At 38.0% G+C, this 17,799-nt stretch overlaps 4 protein-coding genes across 4 annotated transcripts; all 4 read right to left on the bottom strand.

The window, feature by feature from the left end:
• Window positions 1-4,901: 4,901 nt before the first annotated feature.
• Window positions 4,902-6,275, bottom strand: LOC108972417. Its single transcript, XM_018938977.1, has 2 exons — window positions 6,185-6,275; window positions 4,902-5,420 (listed from the first exon to the last, which is right to left on the bottom strand). The coding sequence occupies exons 1-2, from the start codon at window positions 6,222-6,224 to the stop codon at window positions 5,029-5,031; spliced, it is 432 nt and encodes a 143-aa protein (XP_018794522.1). The 5' UTR covers window positions 6,225-6,275; the 3' UTR covers window positions 4,902-5,028.
• Window positions 6,276-8,637: 2,362 nt separating this feature from the next.
• Window positions 8,638-9,489, bottom strand: LOC108972370. Its single transcript, XM_018938923.1, has 2 exons — window positions 9,399-9,489; window positions 8,638-9,071 (listed from the first exon to the last, which is right to left on the bottom strand). Exons 1-2 carry the CDS (start codon window positions 9,445-9,447, stop codon window positions 8,638-8,640), a joined length of 483 nt encoding a protein of 160 aa, XP_018794468.1. The 5' UTR covers window positions 9,448-9,489.
• Window positions 9,490-12,201: 2,712 nt separating this feature from the next.
• On the bottom strand, window positions 12,202-13,227 carry LOC108972369 (dentin sialophosphoprotein-like). Its single transcript, XM_018938922.1, has 2 exons — window positions 13,058-13,227; window positions 12,202-12,755 (listed from the first exon to the last, which is right to left on the bottom strand). Exons 1-2 carry the CDS (start codon window positions 13,095-13,097, stop codon window positions 12,202-12,204), a joined length of 594 nt encoding a protein of 197 aa, XP_018794467.1. The 5' UTR covers window positions 13,098-13,227.
• Window positions 13,228-15,731: 2,504 nt separating this feature from the next.
• Window positions 15,732-16,664, bottom strand: LOC108972418. Its single transcript, XM_018938978.1, has 2 exons — window positions 16,446-16,664; window positions 15,732-16,143 (listed from the first exon to the last, which is right to left on the bottom strand). The coding sequence occupies exons 1-2, from the start codon at window positions 16,483-16,485 to the stop codon at window positions 15,875-15,877; spliced, it is 309 nt and encodes a 102-aa protein (XP_018794523.1). The 5' UTR covers window positions 16,486-16,664; the 3' UTR covers window positions 15,732-15,874.
• Between the last annotated feature and the right edge of the window lie 1,135 nt (window positions 16,665-17,799).

Below are 17,799 nucleotides of genomic sequence, written 5' to 3'. Positions count from 1 at the left end.
AATACGCAACTCAAATATTGTTATATAATCGCAGTAGTCTGGAAATAACACACTGATTTGTATTATACTAAAGGTTCATAGCTTTCTACAGCAATTTAACTACTTCTCCATACCTAAAGATTCATAGATTCATAAATTAAGAAAAGTCTTTGTATTTTATATAATATGTAAGCTGGTTATTTGAGACCTTTTCAACTATCTACCGAAATTAGTTATAAGAATTTAAATTAGAATGTACTTTCTTCGAAGTGGATCGAGCAGAGTTTGGCAGAACTTGGATCAAACCTTGTGGTATGTTATGTTAAAAGTCGTACAGAAGATCACTAATATCCCCTTGTAAAATTTAAACATCACTGCCTGTGAGACCAAACACTCCTTGAGTTGAACGATAACACCTTCATGACAGAACACTGCATTCCGGCCTATAGCGGGAGTCGTAACCATGCTCTACAAACTCCCTTACACCTCTCTTTTATTATTTTTCAGACCTTACCTAATTTCTTGCTATAGATCGCACTACATTTGCGCTTTTTAAGAACACTGCATTCCGGACTATAACGGGATACCTCTTGATGTTCTCTATCGAACATCTGCAAAGCCAGGCACGTAGCAGTACCTGCAGTCACTTGCTTGGAGCGGAACCGCCTCCGAGGAGCATCAAGAGGGCCTTCCTCAACTACGTCAATGGCATTGGACAATTCACAGTGGAGTCGTAAACACCCTCACCGACTCACTCTCAGTGAATTGCGTACTTGGAGTCAAACCATCACCCATTGCAGACGACGAGCTCGAGTTACCGCGAGAATCGAGAGTGACCGTTGCGCTGCTTCGTTCTGGATACTGTATCAGATGAAATCCCTACTTATCTAAAATCAAACCATATATATCAAATATATGTTCAGCATGACAACTTGGGGCATGACTATCTGCATGACACTAACCACCTTTGCATGCGCAGCTAACCCTATTCACCCCTCTCCCTATGGTCTGACCCCGTCGAAACAGCACGTTTTTTGGGCCTACTGTTGGATGACCTCAATGACAACTCATCTGAACCTTACCATCCTGACGGGAACTACATAACCGACCTTCATGTGTCGACGAAGAATTTAACTACCTATTACAAATCTATTGAGGCGGCTATTTTTGATTCCCAGCTAATACGCCTGGGCGAGAAGAATGTTACAAAATATATGAACATATCTTAGTCGCCTTTTGCTATATCATGGTATCCTTCAGCCCTTTCTTTAGTTTCCTCTTCGCTTGTCAAATCAATAGCTGTTCTATGTAAATTAAAGTAATCAGATAGCACGTGACAAAATTTCTACTGGATTAACAGCAACTTAAGTCCAATTTACTGAGCCCATACCCACAACCGAACAGGAAATGATTTATGCGTTTACTGCAAGCGGTGAAAGGAGCAAAAAGCAATTGCCTCTTTGACAATGATTTACATGCATAGTCTGGAATGCGTTAGGCTACTTATTTGTTATTTATATAATACAAGGTGTAGTATGGGAATCCTTACAGCAAGGTATGAGCTGCTGTTGATGTGGTGTAGCCACTTATATTGGCTCTACTTACTAAATGAGTCCTGTCTAAGCCACACAATTTGGCGATGAATCAGACAGCTGCTCGTTTGTAAGTCAACACTGGTTAGAGAGCTGCCTGGCGACTATGCATATAGAGGTAGACGAATGTAACATTTTAGAATCCTGCCTGCTTATTTATAGAATGTATTGTTGTTATTGTTTATGCAGTTAACAACAAAAGCCTGCATGTTGCACAAATTGGTTTTGGCTCTACACTAAAGCTATTGAAATATGGTACATACAAACACTGAAATATCATAGTTTTAGTCCTTTGACAGGTTAGGCTACTCGGTCGCACAGTTCACAGAATGAGATGATGTATTATATGCTCTGAAAGACAAAGCAGTATGTGCGTCGAGCGCCGCTCATTAACCATGCAAGAGTCAAGATTCGAAGCAGTAAACAGTGAGTTTTTCATTGGCAGGAGCAAAAGGTCAAGGTAAATAGGTAACAATAGACGATTATACTCTAAAGTCGTATGCTGAAATGAAGCATGACAGACTTACTAATATTTCAACTTATTTTCTAAGTCACTGAATTCTTTTCCTAAAAAGTTTTTCTACTTCCGCTAGTCGCCCATCATTCTTTGATGTAACCGACCTCATCTTCATTTGTATGTATATAACTTCTTTCGATGCTTTCACTGATTTTTTAACAAGAACGCGTTTTCTGTTTATCTTCAGGAATTTCAGCAATGCATAATTTCTACTTGTTCACACTTTCAAAATATATTTTGAAGTTCCTTCAACTTATCTGAGAGTCGTCCGCCTTGTAGTGTTCAAACCTGAAAGCGTACCAGATACTAAAGACTTTGGAAACTTCTGAAAATTTCTTTGCTTTATCGGTGTATTTAGTTAAATAGTTCATTTAGTCGTCTTCAAGAGTCTGTCATCCAAGACTGTTTGACAGTTTCATTGGGGTATGTTATTCTTTGCGGTTCCCCAACCCAGCGCACAACTCCAACGGATGTTTTTCGGCTACCCAGAGGAATCCTGGTTTAAGGCCGAAAGTCGTGACTTGCTTGAGCCATATGTAAAAAAAATATTTTCTGAACACTCCCAAGTGAATGGCACTCAGAGAAATTTCCTCACTTACGTGAACTTCTACACATGGCTCCATCTTTCATTTACTACTTACTTTCCAGGAAATGAGAAATTTTGGCGACCGGTGGGGCAATTTTTTTCCATGTTATCCAAGTCCTTCCATTACAAATAAATGTTTGGAAATTTAGTCGCAACGAGGTAATTTTTCGATTCATGGCTTCACACAAGCTTGGAATATAGTTCCTTAACAACCGAGTTTCATTATTGGTAGACCAATTATTCAAATAAAAACTCGATATTTGGTTACCCAAAGTGCAGGTTGCAGCGCTACCGGATTCACTCCGTATTTGGTTCATGGACTCTGAAATATGCCTTGATATCATAAGACATGGAACTCTTAAACAAGTTTAAACGAAATCAAAAGCTCTCATGGTAAGCGATCAATGCGAAATCGAAGGTCATCAGAGGAGAACGTTGGGTCCACTACATGCCAATATAAATATTTGGAAGCCCACTTGTTATCTCATTAGTGCATTCCAGCTTTTGAGGAGTAAATAAATAAAGTTCGATACTAAAATATTACTTAGAGAGCTAGGAGACTTGGATATCGGTCATTCCAAGTGAACTTGTGATAATCACTGTAGAATTCAAACTGCTCTCAATAAACTCCAATTTGTTGCTAGAGCATGAAACGCACACACAACTAATCTGATTTGATATTTAATGAATGCTTCATCAAGCAATCTCCCTGAAGTTCAATGCTCTTGAAGTCTAAAACAAAGCAAAAGCTCACCACAAAGAAGAACAAAAAACAGATATGACTTAAATGAGTAAGAAAATCAAAACAAGGAAGGACAACTTATGTATCTAACACAGTGTGACGTTTACGTGTCTCAGCATTGCGCCAAGCGGACGCAGCTTCCAGCGCCAATTATTAAAACTGGCGCGACAACTTGGCGGCAGACACCCAGCCATCAGCGGCCATAATCCGGCTGGGAGATTCTGCACTCGACTGCTAAATCGGCTAGTCTCCAGGCTTGAAATACATACATCAAGCACGATAAACGCAAATACCCGTACAAGACGAGTTTGTCTATGTGTGCAAGGGCAATAAGGATATGTTGTCAATCGGGTGCAGACTGGCGCCGCCTATTGCAGCAGCATCTGTCGCTTTAACGAGTATGCGACGCTTCTACAACGTGACGCGGCTAACAATTGCTCGCTTTGGCTCACGCTTGGGGGAACGCGTCAGTCAACTCTAGGTCTGTTATTGTTGTTTTTAGCTGATAACTTATACTTAGTGGTGGAAACCGGCGTATGGTTACGTGTGGCACGCAGACGATATGCAACAATTGGATATTAGAATAGACGATGACGACATCGTCAGTCTTGTAGTCACTATTCATGGCAGACACGATTTACCAGCAAACACATGAGGTCAAATTATGCGGCTGCTTTGTTTTCGCAGGACAGCGCCACGTTCATTGCACTCAACGGCATGAAGAATTGTCTGAACGTGTTGCACGAGATTGCAAAGATTAATTTGAGTTATTTCTAATTTAAAAGCGTTTTTCAGCTTTATTAAGTTGGAGAGATTATTTCGTAAGTAGACAGAAAAGCTTCAGTCACCTTTCCAACGGTTTTAGTTTCAGACCCGACAACCAGATTTTCGGCCGATGTTCCATGAACCACTCTACCGATGGCTTAAAGCTTCAAACTAAGTTTCAGTTTTCCGAGGAAACTACTACATATTTCTTTAACAATATGCCACCTATTCGATTGTGCATGGACGCTTAAAAATGCGAAAAGTTGTAAATTAATGAACGCCTAGTGATCAAGACTGAGCGGAGAAAGCATAAACTAATAGCGTGAACTCAGTTTCAGTTCAAAACAAAATCCTAGTCATTGGCTGCTCCTAACGTTAGAAATTCTGAAACCTGCTGGCCCAAGTATTTACCAGTCAAAAAAGGTTGAAGATACAGCACCGTTTCAAGTTAAACATATCACAGCTAAACAACACAAGCTCTAGGCTTGAAAGCTAGAGCCTTCACTAGCTGCGAATATGTTGTTTAAATTTCGATTTTAATTTTTTTTTTTTTTTGCTATTTTTCCACTCTACTTGTAGGTGTTCTAGAATGATATGATGACATGAGATGAGAAAATCAAGCGATTGCAATATTTATTGCCGCATTCATCAGCTTCGAACGATTTGTGTCGGAGTTATTTGTAACCTTCTCGTGAAAATATCCGACATTAACTGCAAGGCTTGTGGTTACAATTTTTTATTTCGTATACATTTCTTTATGAATACACCAACATTATAATTAGTATATTCAATCAAATCTACTCTTTGACATTTTAATTTGAGCGTAGTATTGACCCGCATAGCTTGCTCATGGTGCATCTGTTGTTGGATCATCAGTGGTTGGCGCATCAGTAGTTGATGCATCGGTTACTGGTTCTTCAGTTGTTTTCATCTCAGTTGTTGTTGTTGTCATTGGGTTCAACCTATCAGTAATTAGATTGATAGCAGTTTTGCTGATTACGGATTCAAGGAAGGAACGATCGCAGTCGACGCCATCTTCACATTTTTCAGGCAAAAGATCTTTGGCAACTTTTGTGGCTATATTGGAGACCAAGGTTGACGCTTTATCCATCACAGTTGCATGAATTGAGTCCACAATACTTCTTATTGTATCTGTTGCTGATTCGATAATGCCTTGAAATTGTTCTCGTATAAAAGGTCTACAGCTGACACTTTGTATTTCGCCATTGAAAAATACGGCTGGAAAGAGAATATGTGAAATTGTTGGCTGTTTATATAAGTTAAACAAAAAAACACGGTCAAGTGAATCGAGTTTTCAGCACCTTCATTTTGCTGGAACAAATATATCACAAAACGTTAGGAAAAAAAAAAAAATTTTTGAAAATTTTGCTGGAACAAATATATCACAAAACGTTAGGAAAAAAAAAATTTTTTTGAAAAAAAAAATTTCCTGTACTCAACTAGCTGATCAACCAAGGAAGGCATAGCCGAGCCTAAAGACAGCTAGAAGACATCCAATCTATTAATCTTGCATGCAAAAAACGAAACATTCACCTTTACTACTGAAGCAAACACATTATCTTAAGTACACATCGGTAGTTTCAGCAGATAACCTCAATAGATATGACAAACCGCCAGCTCCAATTGAAGAAAATAGTGGTTTTCTTTGCTTTAATGATTTATTATATTACTAAGAGCTATTTGCGTTCCTCAAAAAGGAATTAAAACTAATTTTATAAGTTCGGAATCTCCCACTCTTTTCCTTCATAGTTTGTGTCGTAGATACTCCATCGCGGTTCAATTTTTACCTTAAAATGAATTATTTCTTTTTAAATCCCCACTATCCGTACCAACACTCATAGCAAACAGACTGGTACTAGAAAAACACCATCACAAACTCCCTTATCTTAAAGCATTTTCAACACTGTACTAATTCTTAAGAGCATCAGTTCGAGGAATGCTTAAAATCGCTTTTGAAATGCTAAAAAACCCGCAGTACCTACCGCACAAAACCAGCGACACGAATTTGGTTTTCGAGAGCATTTTCCGGCAATCAACGCTTTTAAACACTAACCGATACTACCTAAAGAAGCCACTTCCTCAAGGGCTTTTATAACCCGAATAATTGAGCTAGATTTCTGATGCTGTTTCAGAGAGCTGATCTTTGAACACCACCTAGTTTGGTGAAATCAGTCTACTTTACTTCGCAAGTTGACGATGCTGTGCTCAGAAGTGGAATTTTGTCAGAAAGGAACTTACTCAATCTCTCAAAAATTCTCTGGAAAACTGTACCTATATAATTCTAACAATAGCAATTCATAAGTGATTGGTATCTATTGTTAACTCATGAACGTGTAGACGCATAGCTTAAAATTGAACTTGATGACAGTAAAATTTTCAAACTTTAGATAGCTGTAAAATAAATCAAAGGAAACCTGGAAGGAATTTTTATGCCCGCATAGCACTTTGAAAGAGTACAGATACTTGTATAAATTTTCGGTTGCTTGAAAGTGGTTGCACTGAATTGGCTAAATGTACGCTTAGCGCGGCTACTAAAACCTGCCCGAAATGAAAATGCTATTGGAATTAGGGAGAATGTTGATTAGAACAAGCAAAGTTCTGGACATAACGATATTCTGAATCAGTACGTATATCAAACATATCTAAATAAATCAGATTGTTTTCTCCCAAAGTTGGATTTCAATAGTTCTTTCATGGTATGCATTCCCTCAAGATGTGAATGGAGATTCGGTTTAGTAGGAGATGATCGAGAACAACGGGTCCAAAATAGGTTGCGGAATAGTGGCGGAGGTATACTCTGTGGACTTCGTTATACCTCTTGCTCTATTCGTCTACCAAACTCAGCTAGTATCTTCCAAGCGGTAAAAGAACTATAGACAGACAGAGAGGCGGCATTGTTAGATTTTACGCCAAAAACTAATTCCTGCGTAGTCAACAGATGTGCGTTGCTGACAGTTCAGATATATACATATGCAGGTTTAATTGGGTGTGCGAAGAGGCGGTTGGAGTATGCGGGAACTCGTTGCCAGAATAAAACTGCGTAAGGGACACTCTCGACTCTCGCTGCAACTCGAGCTCATAGTCTGCAATTAGATCTCCTGTGACTAGGCCATAAATAAAGATATTAAAGCGAAATTTGGCGCAAAGGAACGCATTAGGGAGGGGCATATTTGGACATAATTTTTTTTGGAAAAGTGGGCGTGGCCCCGCCCCCTACTAAATTTTTTATATATATCTCGGAAACTACTATAGCTATGTCAACCAAAGTCTACAGAGTTGTTTCATTCAGGCATTTTCATATACAGTTCAAAAATGGAAGAAATCGGATAATAACCACGCGCACCTCCCATACAAAGGTTATGTGGAAAATCACTAAAAGTGCGTTAACCGACTACCAAAAAAGGTCAGAAACACTAAATTTTACGGAAGAAATATCAGAAAGAAGCTGCACCCAGCTTTTTTTAAAAATTGAAAATGGGCGTGGCGTCGCCCACTTATGGACCAAAAACCATATCTCAGGAACCACTCGACCGATTTCAATGAAATTCGGTATGTAATAGTTTCTTAACACTCTGATGACATGTACGAAATATGGGTGAACTCGGTTCACAACCACGCATTCTTCCAATATAAAATTATTTTGAATTCCATCTGATGCCTCCTCTGTATAATATATATACATTAGGAACCAATGATGATAGCGGAATAAAATTTTACACAAATACGGTATTTGAGCTGAGGTATCCCTTTTGGAAACTATAACTTTTCAAGGTTCCTGATATCGATCACGAAGAACTCAGTGGTTAACCTAATTTTCCACCCAAAATATCAGTAAATCAATACAGTTAAAATAAATGAAAATACGATTCAATACTCAAAGTACACAAATTGGTCTAATCTAATGAATTTTACAGCAAAATAAAAAAATATGTAAATGACGGATAATGAAATCTCGATTATCACTTTATCATGCGAGAGTATAAAATGTTCGGTGACACCCGAACTTAGCCCTTCCTTACTTTCCTTTTCTGTCTTGCTGTTTTCTGAAACTGAATATGGTAGTCGAGAATTATATTTACGTTTTTAAGCTTCGTAAATATAATAAGAGAGTGGTGGATCATAATGGAAAAGTTATGGATGGACGTAAAGAAGACCAGCGAGTATGTAGGCAATGGTTTGGTAGTTATTTCAACAGTGTCGTCGTAGTGATTACCAAAATTTGGTAGTGTGTTTTGCCTTTATAGTTTCGGAATTTCAATTTGATTATGACTGCAAAGCTTTTCCGAACTGGGGAGGTTTAGGCAAAACCCTGCAGAATCCAAATACTGAAAAACTTCAAAACTGCCGACAACGTTGGTCGAATAATAAATTACAGCAAAAAAAAAATAAATAAAATAAAATTGAATGAACATGTTCATGCTCTGTCAAGTTTTATTTATCCTAGCAACCACCACCCATTGCCATAGTAATTCTGTTTGTTATCAAGATAATCTAAATAATCCTGCACATGTTTAGGGCGAATATATTTCTTTGTCGTACTTTCAGAATTATCTGTTTCTTTTGCTGTTTCTGAACTTTCTTCGGGCTTTGTCGTTGCAATCTCAGAGCTGTCATTCTTATTTTCATTACTTTTCTCCTTATCTTTTTCCGTCGGATTATTTATCACAATTTTAAAAAGCTCATTCTCATTTCCATCAGCAGCTAGTTTAACACTAAGTAAGCTTGTGATAAGTTCTTTAACAAAATCCGATCCTATAACTAATGTTGTTTGTGGTTGATTTACTACTACTGAGATAGGATCCGACGCACTCGCTGGTTGTTCAAGCTCCCTTCCACTAACTCCTGACATATTGCTGGCAAGCAGTAGAACTGAAATCAAAGAATTTAGAAAGCAAATTTATAATAAGTCTAGTGGTTTTTTGGTGGTAATGGATAATATTCTGTAAAACATTCCTTATGCCTAGTGTCACCTTGAAAGACATTTAGTACTACATGAACGCTGATAACTTGCTTGGTGTTTAAGCTTGTTGTACTAGGACGATCTAAGCATCAGTTTACAGTTCTTGTAAAACTTGTTCTCTTCATTTTACTTCATACTAACTAGAGGAACAATGTAATTTTTACCTCTATACAACCATCCATCCTATTAGTTGCCTTTTATGTTTCTAATTCATATCAGTAAATTGTTCTACTCACCGACAATAGTCAAAAGCAAGCATATTGATCCCGGTAACATCTTTGCCATTTCGTTAGTAGATATCACGGATGTCTGACATTCACAAGTTGACCGGCATACGTTATCAAGTGGACTAATTTGTGAAGAAAATTTTAAGAATACCTAAGTGTTGGAAGAGTTTTCACTCGTATAATTGAGTTTTGTTTTCACAATACCAAATCATAAATGCTCTGCGTCAATTTTTAACTCAAGAAACGTGTAGTCGCATACTGTTTGGTCTAAATTGAGATGTAATGCCTGCCAAAACTGTTTAGTTAAGAATTTGAAAAAGTAAATATGTATACCTCTATATATTTTCTGTTCACAACATATTGGCGTCGCATCGAGCGATGATTTCTCTGGTCTTATCACATCCAATTCCCTCTCTGGCATCCTCGCCGGGCACACTGGAAACGTGAGTAACCCTTGTGAAAGATGCGGAAGCCAACCCGTGAGGAACCTGGGGTTACGGCTAAAAGAGAGGAGAGATTTAAGGGTTCACTGAAATCTAATAGCGGGCAACGGTCATGAAGCGAGAGGCTCTCTATATAAATGTCTTTGGCACCCACCACGTAGAAACCACTCCCAATGAAAAGGAAACAACGGCAAACGTAATAAGGCTACAGTTTAAGGGCTTCCACCTGGAATGTCCGGTTCCCAAATTGGCAAGGTGCCGATGCCCATCTGGTTGAGGTCCACGTAAAAGTACAGACTGACATCACCAAAGTTCAAGAAATGCGATGGACGAGGCTAATACATCCTTATGACGTGTACTACAGCGGCCATATAAAGAAGCGCAAACTCGGTGTGGGATTCGTGGTGAGAGAAAGACTCATTTGTCGAATAGTGGAATCCATTTCGATCGATGTGCGTCTAGCCACAATACGCATCAGAACAATATTTTTCAACAGGCCTCTGGCCCAAAAAAAAGGACGATATGACCATAGATGCCATTCATGACGATGTAAAACTTTTGCTTGGGGATTTTAACACCAGGGTGCGCAAAGATGTTACCTTTGGTACAACAGACGGAAAATTCAGTCTTCAAATGGGTTGAGGCAGACCGACTTCGTATGGTTCCGAAATAGGGTTATCTGTAGTACTAGATTCCATCAATAAAAAATATATCAAGCTACTTGGAGGCCTCCGGATTAAAAAATTCCTAACCAGATCGATCATTTTGTGATGGACAGACGACAGGTCTCCAGTGTTTTAGATGTGGGTATGCTCCCAGGACATAACATGAGCTCGAACCACCATTTTGTGGTAGCGAAGACACGCACCCGCCCCTGCTCAGCAAAGCACGACCACCAACGAACACAGGGAAGCTACGACAACCGACAGCGAAACGGTTTTCTACTCGACTTGCACTCCTGGTCTCTGAGAGCACTCATCAGCAACTCGATATAAAAGAACTGTATGACGGCATTTCAAGGTCATGCAAGCAAAAGTACGATGAGGACTGTCAGGTCGTAGTGGAGAAAAAGTAGACACCTCGTAATATTGCGGTCGACCACAACGCTAGCGGAGTGGGATAGATGCTGAGAATTGAAAAGAGAAGCGACACGCATATGCAGGCAAAGCAAAAAGAAAGTGACCGAAATTGGGGAGTTTGAGAAAATTGCTGGCAGAGGTAATCGAAAAATCATACTGAAGTTGTGGAGTTGTGGAATACTTCTCCAGCCTTACATCTGGAAATGGCGAACCCGATTCCCCAACCGATGACGATGGAACAGATGTTCCATTGACCTACTATAATGAGGTTGGAATAGGAATCACCCGCTTGAAGAACAAAAAAGCAGCAGGGACCGATGAATTACCGGCCGGGCTATTCGAATATGGCAGCGAAGAACTGATAAGGTGCATGCATTAGCTTCTTTACAAGATATCGTCGGATGAAAGCATACGCGACTGAAGTCCACCGTCAAAAAACTCATTTGACTCTATCAGTGTTTCTTTAAACCTGTAAAATTTACTAGCGACCAGAATAAGAAGGACTTACTTACCAATAAACTCAAGGGCTTTAAGGTTTTAGTTTTTTGAACAAATCCCATAAAGATTACGAATGGATTAGCGAGTGATATCAATGCTTAAATTAAAGACTTATAAATTATCGACAAGCACGCTTCATTAGCCAGAAACTGAGGATCTTCAGAAATTCCGACCAGCTTCACTGAATCTATAATATATGTGACCTGGTCTACGAAAAGGGAGCTAACGTGCGAAAACTAGTTTTCTGGGAAACAGCTGTTAAAAATAAACAACTCGTTTCGTCAGTTTCTCGTTATCTCATTAATTGTTCTCCTTTCCAGAGGCTTCAAGGACGTTCAGTAAGTATTGTTTTTGTTCGGAATACTATTATAGTTCATTGTGTAAGTTGCTAGTGTGGAATTTAAAAAATTAACACTGAAGAAGTGACGTTTACTCTAATAACGCGCAGCTGCTGTTGTCTTGTTTTCATTCTTTCTCTACATTTTTAGGGAACTTTCAAACAAGTTATGACTTTTTGGATTCTATCACGTGAAAAAGCATCTCATCTTCCATCCGAATCAACTAAAAATTGAAAATTGATTTTTTGGATTTTTTGACACCTAAGCCCCCTTTCCGTAGACCAGGTCACATATATGTATATCGAAAAAACTTAAATTTCGGCTGAACACACGTGAACAGCTGAACCAACTTTGCCACGAAGTTTGATCTGGTTTTCAATGAGGCAATACTTATATCGGAGTTAGAATTTTTGACAGTTTTTACKTTTACTATTTTTTTGTTAAATTTATTTATTTACATTAGTTTTCTGAACGAGGTATCGTCTTGAAGTTTTCGCGAAAGCGAAACAGAATAAGCACTATCGCTAAGATAACTCGAATCTGCAGAATCACTAACGCTAAAATAACTCGATTCTGCAGAATCACTAACGCCAAAATAACTCGAATCTGCAGAATCACTAACGCTAAGATAACTCGAATCTACAGAATCACTAAAGCTAAAATAACTCGAATCTGCAGAATCACTAACGCTAAAATAACTCGAATCTGAAGAATCAATGTTAATGTTATAACTAACTTCTGAAGAAGTATCCTTTGTTATCGTGTCAACAGGAGCGCTATTTATGATAACTTCACCATTATCGGTAACATTTAGCTCAGTTTGAGTATTTAAAGTAATATTAGCAGAAAGCTTTCCATCTTTCGATTTAAAAAATACCACAGTTTCTGCTAGAGCAGTAGCTCTTTCGTAACCTTCCTGGATCAATCGATCCGATGGGTCATCTGTTTGAACTTCAATTGCATTTGCGCTAACTGTTAACATACTCGTTAAGCCGGCAAAGAATAGAGCTGAAACGAAGAAACATAATTTATTTGTTAGCATAATGTTAGTAATGAGAAGCTATTGAGCTACTACTCCTTAATCTCAGGTTTATTCTTCGATCACTTAGCAGTAGCTTTTGTTCCGTAACTTAATTAAGACCACACCAAAACTCGACATCAATACCACAAACACTTCTTATTAAACCTGGTACTCTATCCTATCCCTCTTTTATTGAGTACCAACCAGCAGTTATTTTAAGCAATATTTATCGACACGTCGATGTTCTTCTTAACGTAATGGTAAGGTAGCTATAAAAATTTGTACTCACCGCCAATCGTCAGACAAAAACTTTTGCGCCCCAGTGACATTTTATTTTTTACATTTAGCAGCAACCTCTGCAAATGATGATGACCCAGTTAGATAAACTGTTAAGCACTTTTTTCAGTACAATTATTGCGCTGATCTCAAGTAAACTGATTGTTGAAGGAAAGTAGACGCAGAAAGTCTTCAAGTTTTTGGTCGTTCAATTCTTAATGCTCATAAATTAAGCTTTCTGCAATTCATAAATGTTTTGCGTTTATTGTTAACTGCAGAAACGTGTAGTCGCATATTGTTTAATTTAAAAAAGGAATTTTAACTGTTTGATCGTAAAATGATACAAAAGAAACCGGTTCTAAATAGATCATAATCAAATCCGACGTCAAATTTATTATTATCGCATTTCCATTTGAAAGAGTAAAGGAACATCTAAAAAACAGATGCTTAGTTTATCTTAAGAAGTCTATGTTAACAGGGATTGCACTTGGACAGCTTAGAACGCCAATACATTGTGGTACTTAGAACGCCTGTATAATAACTCATAAGACTCTTGCACATCGACAACACGCTTTGAGCCTATGACAACTTTGTTAGGACGGCTAATGTGAGTTGAGTTCCGGCTATGTGTTCTGGATCACTGAGGGCAAAACTGCCGAAATGTTTAACCTCGGAAGCCGTTCGTACGTGTTTTCACTATAGCCTCCTCCATATAACTATAACAACTGGTGTCCGATAATATTTTAGACTTACTCTATGATTGCCAATTGGACAAAGTCCAGTAACTCATCTTCCTGAGAAATCGTTTTCAGCGATTCCACTATAAGCTGACACCAAAACAAGTCTCATGCTGAAGTAACTTGATGCTATTGTTGTAGAGGCTTTTCGGTGGTCTAAGCGGCTTTTTGTGTTGCTTTCTGTTGGCTATGTTAAGTGCCGTGTATACCTGTAGTTAATCTCATCTACTTATTGCTGTTTTTTGAATGTCATGTGAAGGGCAAAATTGTCTTCCAATTACAATAGAGGCTTGACAGCAGCTCTTGCAGTCTGCTACAAATATTAATGTGGCATCTTGCTTTCATGGCTCCTGAATTTCAATTTGTGTTAGCATTGTTTTCCCAGACTTGAAAGGGTGTTCTGACTGAATCTCTTAAAGTTATTGTAGTAGACCTGTGGTACTAAGGAAGAAGGTGAAATTAAGCATAAATATAAGATTCTTATTGCATATCGATCAATCTGGAGGAGTTGTTGTTTTATTTGACTAAAGGTATGCGCTCTCAAGTGTGTTGACCTCCCAAACAAGGGACAATCAAGGAGTAAGAGAGTTGTTTCTAACTCATCTTCTTTCATACAGATTATGTAGATGTCCCTAATAGAATTTCCAAACCTCACTTCCAAAATGGCAATGTGCTGTTAAAAGCCTCACAACTGGACATGGACTTACGGAGTGCAAAAAGATCAATTAATTATTCCGATCGATCTTGGGTCAAAGGATTCTGCGAAGCCCTGCTTTATACTACCGACCTACTTCCATTCTTCCGATAGCGGTTCTAGGGTGCCTTTTCTTGCTAGCTCATCAGCTTTGCAATTTCCCGCGATTACGCTGTGGCCTAGCACCCATAGCAGCCTTATCACAAAGACACTCGATGCTATTGATAGCGAGGATAGGCACTCCTTGACCAGCCCTGAACGCTATCTGGCTGGATGGTCACTTCTCTAAAGGAGGCTGCACTCCAGAGCCGTAAATCTACTGCTACTTTAATGTCTGCAACCTGAGCTTGGAAAACACTGTAATAGTCAAGAAGTCTGAAGCTGCTGATGATAGAGAGCTCCTGACAGTAAATTAAGCTTTGACCCCCCTGAAAAGAAGATCATTGCCTCTCTCCTACAACGGCTTCTTTCCACCCACAACTCCCTCGCCGATATGTGGGTAGAGAAGAAGCCAGCAAAGTTCGGTAAAGCAACTCCATGATCCAAGTGTTTCGATATGAAGTCGAAGTGAGAAAGGATTTCTTATTGTGATAGCCACTTTCGCATCCATACACCTTCCGACGATGTCTACGAGCAATATGTGAAAGATGGCGTTAAGTTCCATGGTTGGAGTGGGCCTTACTGCACCACACATACTGATGAGCACCGCTCGTTGAACGCTCTCGAGTTTCTTTGCAAGTGTGGTCTTCGCAAGAGCCCTCCTCCACATAAAGACTCTATAGAACATAATTAATGGGTTTGGTTACTATGATGTCGTAAAGCCAGAGGACCATTTTCGGTGAGAAATCTCACATTTTGCCAATGGCTCGTCTCCAGCAGTAAAAATCAACCGATATCTTTTCTTTTCTCTTCGATATTCGGCTTCCATGAAAGCTTCCTATCCGGCAAAGGACAGTTATTCAGTATGCACCAACTTGGAGGCGACCTACACTAACTACATCACGACCAGTTCGTAAATGCTTGAGGAATTAATTTTAGAAACACACATCTTTCACATCACCAGTTCTATGTCGTTTGTTCTAGTGACAAAAATAACAATAAAATTAATGGTACATATGTATATGCGCCAAAAAGAATTGCAAATAATAGTGGAGTAGATATATTCTGATTTTTTTTTTTTCTTTTTTATTAATTATACAATTTCGAAATCAATATTCATATATAGTAATAAACATTTTTTTAGATAACACATATAATTTAGTGCTTTTTATTTAATTCCTATGCTATGGTACTAGATTTTTACAAAAATCACGCTCTTGGGCAAAGTGTTATCTCTGAGCTCTCAGAAATTTGTAATTTTTCGAGAACCTTCCAGCTTTAAACAAAACTATACACATGTTCATGCATCGCGTTCTAATGATTCTGATACATCATTCGTTTCAGCCATGCCACTATCTGCTTGCGATGAACCACCATATTCTGCAGACCCATGTGACATGTTTGCATACTCATTTACAATTTTAGGTCTAGTTTCGGAGCAGTTTTCACAAGATGTTACAATCACAATGGCTCCATCCTGATTACGATAAAGCTGATCTTCTTTTCCTTGCATACTCTGTTCAAGAGGCTTTCCACTAATATTTGGAATTATGCTGACAAAGAGTAGAACTGGAACCAAAAAGTTCAGAAAATGTATCTATTAGAAGTGTAATGGTAATGCCCTCTAACGCCTGTTTTGTGCCAAGTGACTCCTAAGACGAGAAATAGGACTACATGAGTACTAATGACTTGCTGGGAAATCAACTTCGTTATAAAGAGTTCTAAACATGAAAGTTCTTGCAAAACTTTTTTTCTCCATTTTTATTCGAGATTATCAGAACACAAATTAGGTGTTGTATCTTCAAGCACTCATCTGTCCTATCAGTCGCTTTTTCAGGTAATATTTCATAACAGTAAATAAGTGTACTCACCAGCTATAGTCAGGGACAAAAGTATTGATTCTCTTAGCATCTTGTTTCGCGAAAACTGTAGAATTGTCGGATTTCTAATTTTGACAAGTTGTCGGCCTTACGAACTCAACGGGACTGATTCGTAAAAATAAGTAGAAGAGTATGTCTTATATATTATATATACTTATATTTTAGACTGTTCTAAAGCTGTGTATCTCCGTACAATTTTAACAATACCACTTCAAAACCGATCTGCGTCTATTTTAAGCGAGAAAAGTTTGTATAGCGAATATAATTCTAAAATGGGACCTGGGAACGTGATATAACAACAAAAAACAGTATTCCACGCGTTTCCTAAGTACATACCTAGCTCACTACCAGTGGCGTAGCTGGGTAACCAAGGGCCCTGGGACAGTTTAAAAATGGGGCCCCACTGCTATGCAAACTGATTAGGTTATATCAATTAGAAATATGAAAAGCACTTTAAAAATAAGTGATTTAAGCTTTTAAACAATAACAAATTGATTTACCATTAATACTTGGTTTAGGTTTGGCTAACAAAAGGAAATAAAGAAGATTCAAGGGTTTATTGTTATAAAGATGTACCAAATAACTAAATATAAAAATATATTTAAAATTTTTCCTAGCTTTAGTTTTCGGAAAAGTATCAATCTCTTCCTGGCTTGATGCGGTTTTGTCTTCAATTGCTTTTAGCGATAACTGTCGGAGTCGTGTTTGACCTACATTATTTCTTAAATAATTTTTTACTATTTTTAATTTGCTAAATGACCTTTCGGCTGCTGCAGTAGGGACAGGATTTGTAAAGAACAATAACAATGCTGTAAATATTTCCGTTAGGTCGCCTTCTCTGTGCTCTGTGAGTGCTAGCACTCCATATTTGCTCATTACTGCCTTAGATAATTGTTGAACAGTCCATGCTTGAGTTAATTGCGGTAAAACTAGATGGTAAATGTTAATAAATTCAAGTGGAAACCTGGGCCCTTTTATATCTGAATATTTTCTTTGGAATTCGTCGCCCTTTTGTAATAAAATTGCTTTATCAACATCCAATAAAAATGTTGGTGTTATAAAATCGAATTTATGACATGACAAACTGCATTCATATCAATAAAACGCGTATCTAATTGAGTTAATTACTGTGTCTAGTACATTATTCCCTATTTGGAAATCGCTATTCAACTTCTAAATCAACAAAATTTTTTTTATTTTTTTTATTTTTTTTTTTTTTTTTTTTTTTTTTTTTTTTTTTTTTTTTGCATTGTTTGCTTTTAAATGCACACCTGGGTTTCTTCTTTTTATACACAATTTTAGTTTTCTAATTTATTTAAACAATACCATATTAGATTGTGCTCGA

This window comes from Bactrocera latifrons, unplaced genomic scaffold (assembly GCF_001853355.1).
Source record: "Bactrocera latifrons isolate USDA-ARS-PBARC rearing strain unplaced genomic scaffold, ASM185335v1 scaffold_4, whole genome shotgun sequence".
NCBI classification, from domain to species: domain Eukaryota; kingdom Metazoa; phylum Arthropoda; class Insecta; order Diptera; family Tephritidae; genus Bactrocera; species Bactrocera latifrons.
Note: the sequence above shows the minus strand (reverse complement) of the source record. Positions and strands in the feature narration are given on the sequence as shown.

Coding starts and splice junctions, on each gene's coding strand:
- LOC108972417 (XM_018938977.1), bottom strand. CDS start 6,224: ATGCTCTCGAAAACCAAATTCGTGTCGCTGGTTTTGTGCG. Junction 5,421..6,184: donor CGTGTCGCTGGTTTTGTGCG/GTAGGTACTGCG, acceptor TTCTCTTTCCAG/CCGTATTTTTCAATGGCGAA.
- LOC108972369 (XM_018938922.1), bottom strand. CDS start 13,097: ATGTCACTGGGGCGCAAAAGTTTTTGTCTGACGATTGGCG. Junction 12,756..13,057: donor TTTTTGTCTGACGATTGGCG/GTGAGTACAAAT, acceptor TCTTCGTTTCAG/CTCTATTCTTTGCCGGCTTA.
- LOC108972418 (XM_018938978.1), bottom strand. CDS start 16,485: ATGCTAAGAGAATCAATACTTTTGTCCCTGACTATAGCTG. Junction 16,144..16,445: donor TTTGTCCCTGACTATAGCTG/GTGAGTACACTT, acceptor TTTTGGTTCCAG/TTCTACTCTTTGTCAGCATA.
- LOC108972370 (XM_018938923.1), bottom strand. CDS start 9,447: ATGGCAAAGATGTTACCGGGATCAATATGCTTGCTTTTGACTATTGTC. Junction 9,072..9,398: donor CTTGCTTTTGACTATTGTCG/GTGAGTAGAACA, acceptor CTTTGATTTCAG/TTCTACTGCTTGCCAGCAAT.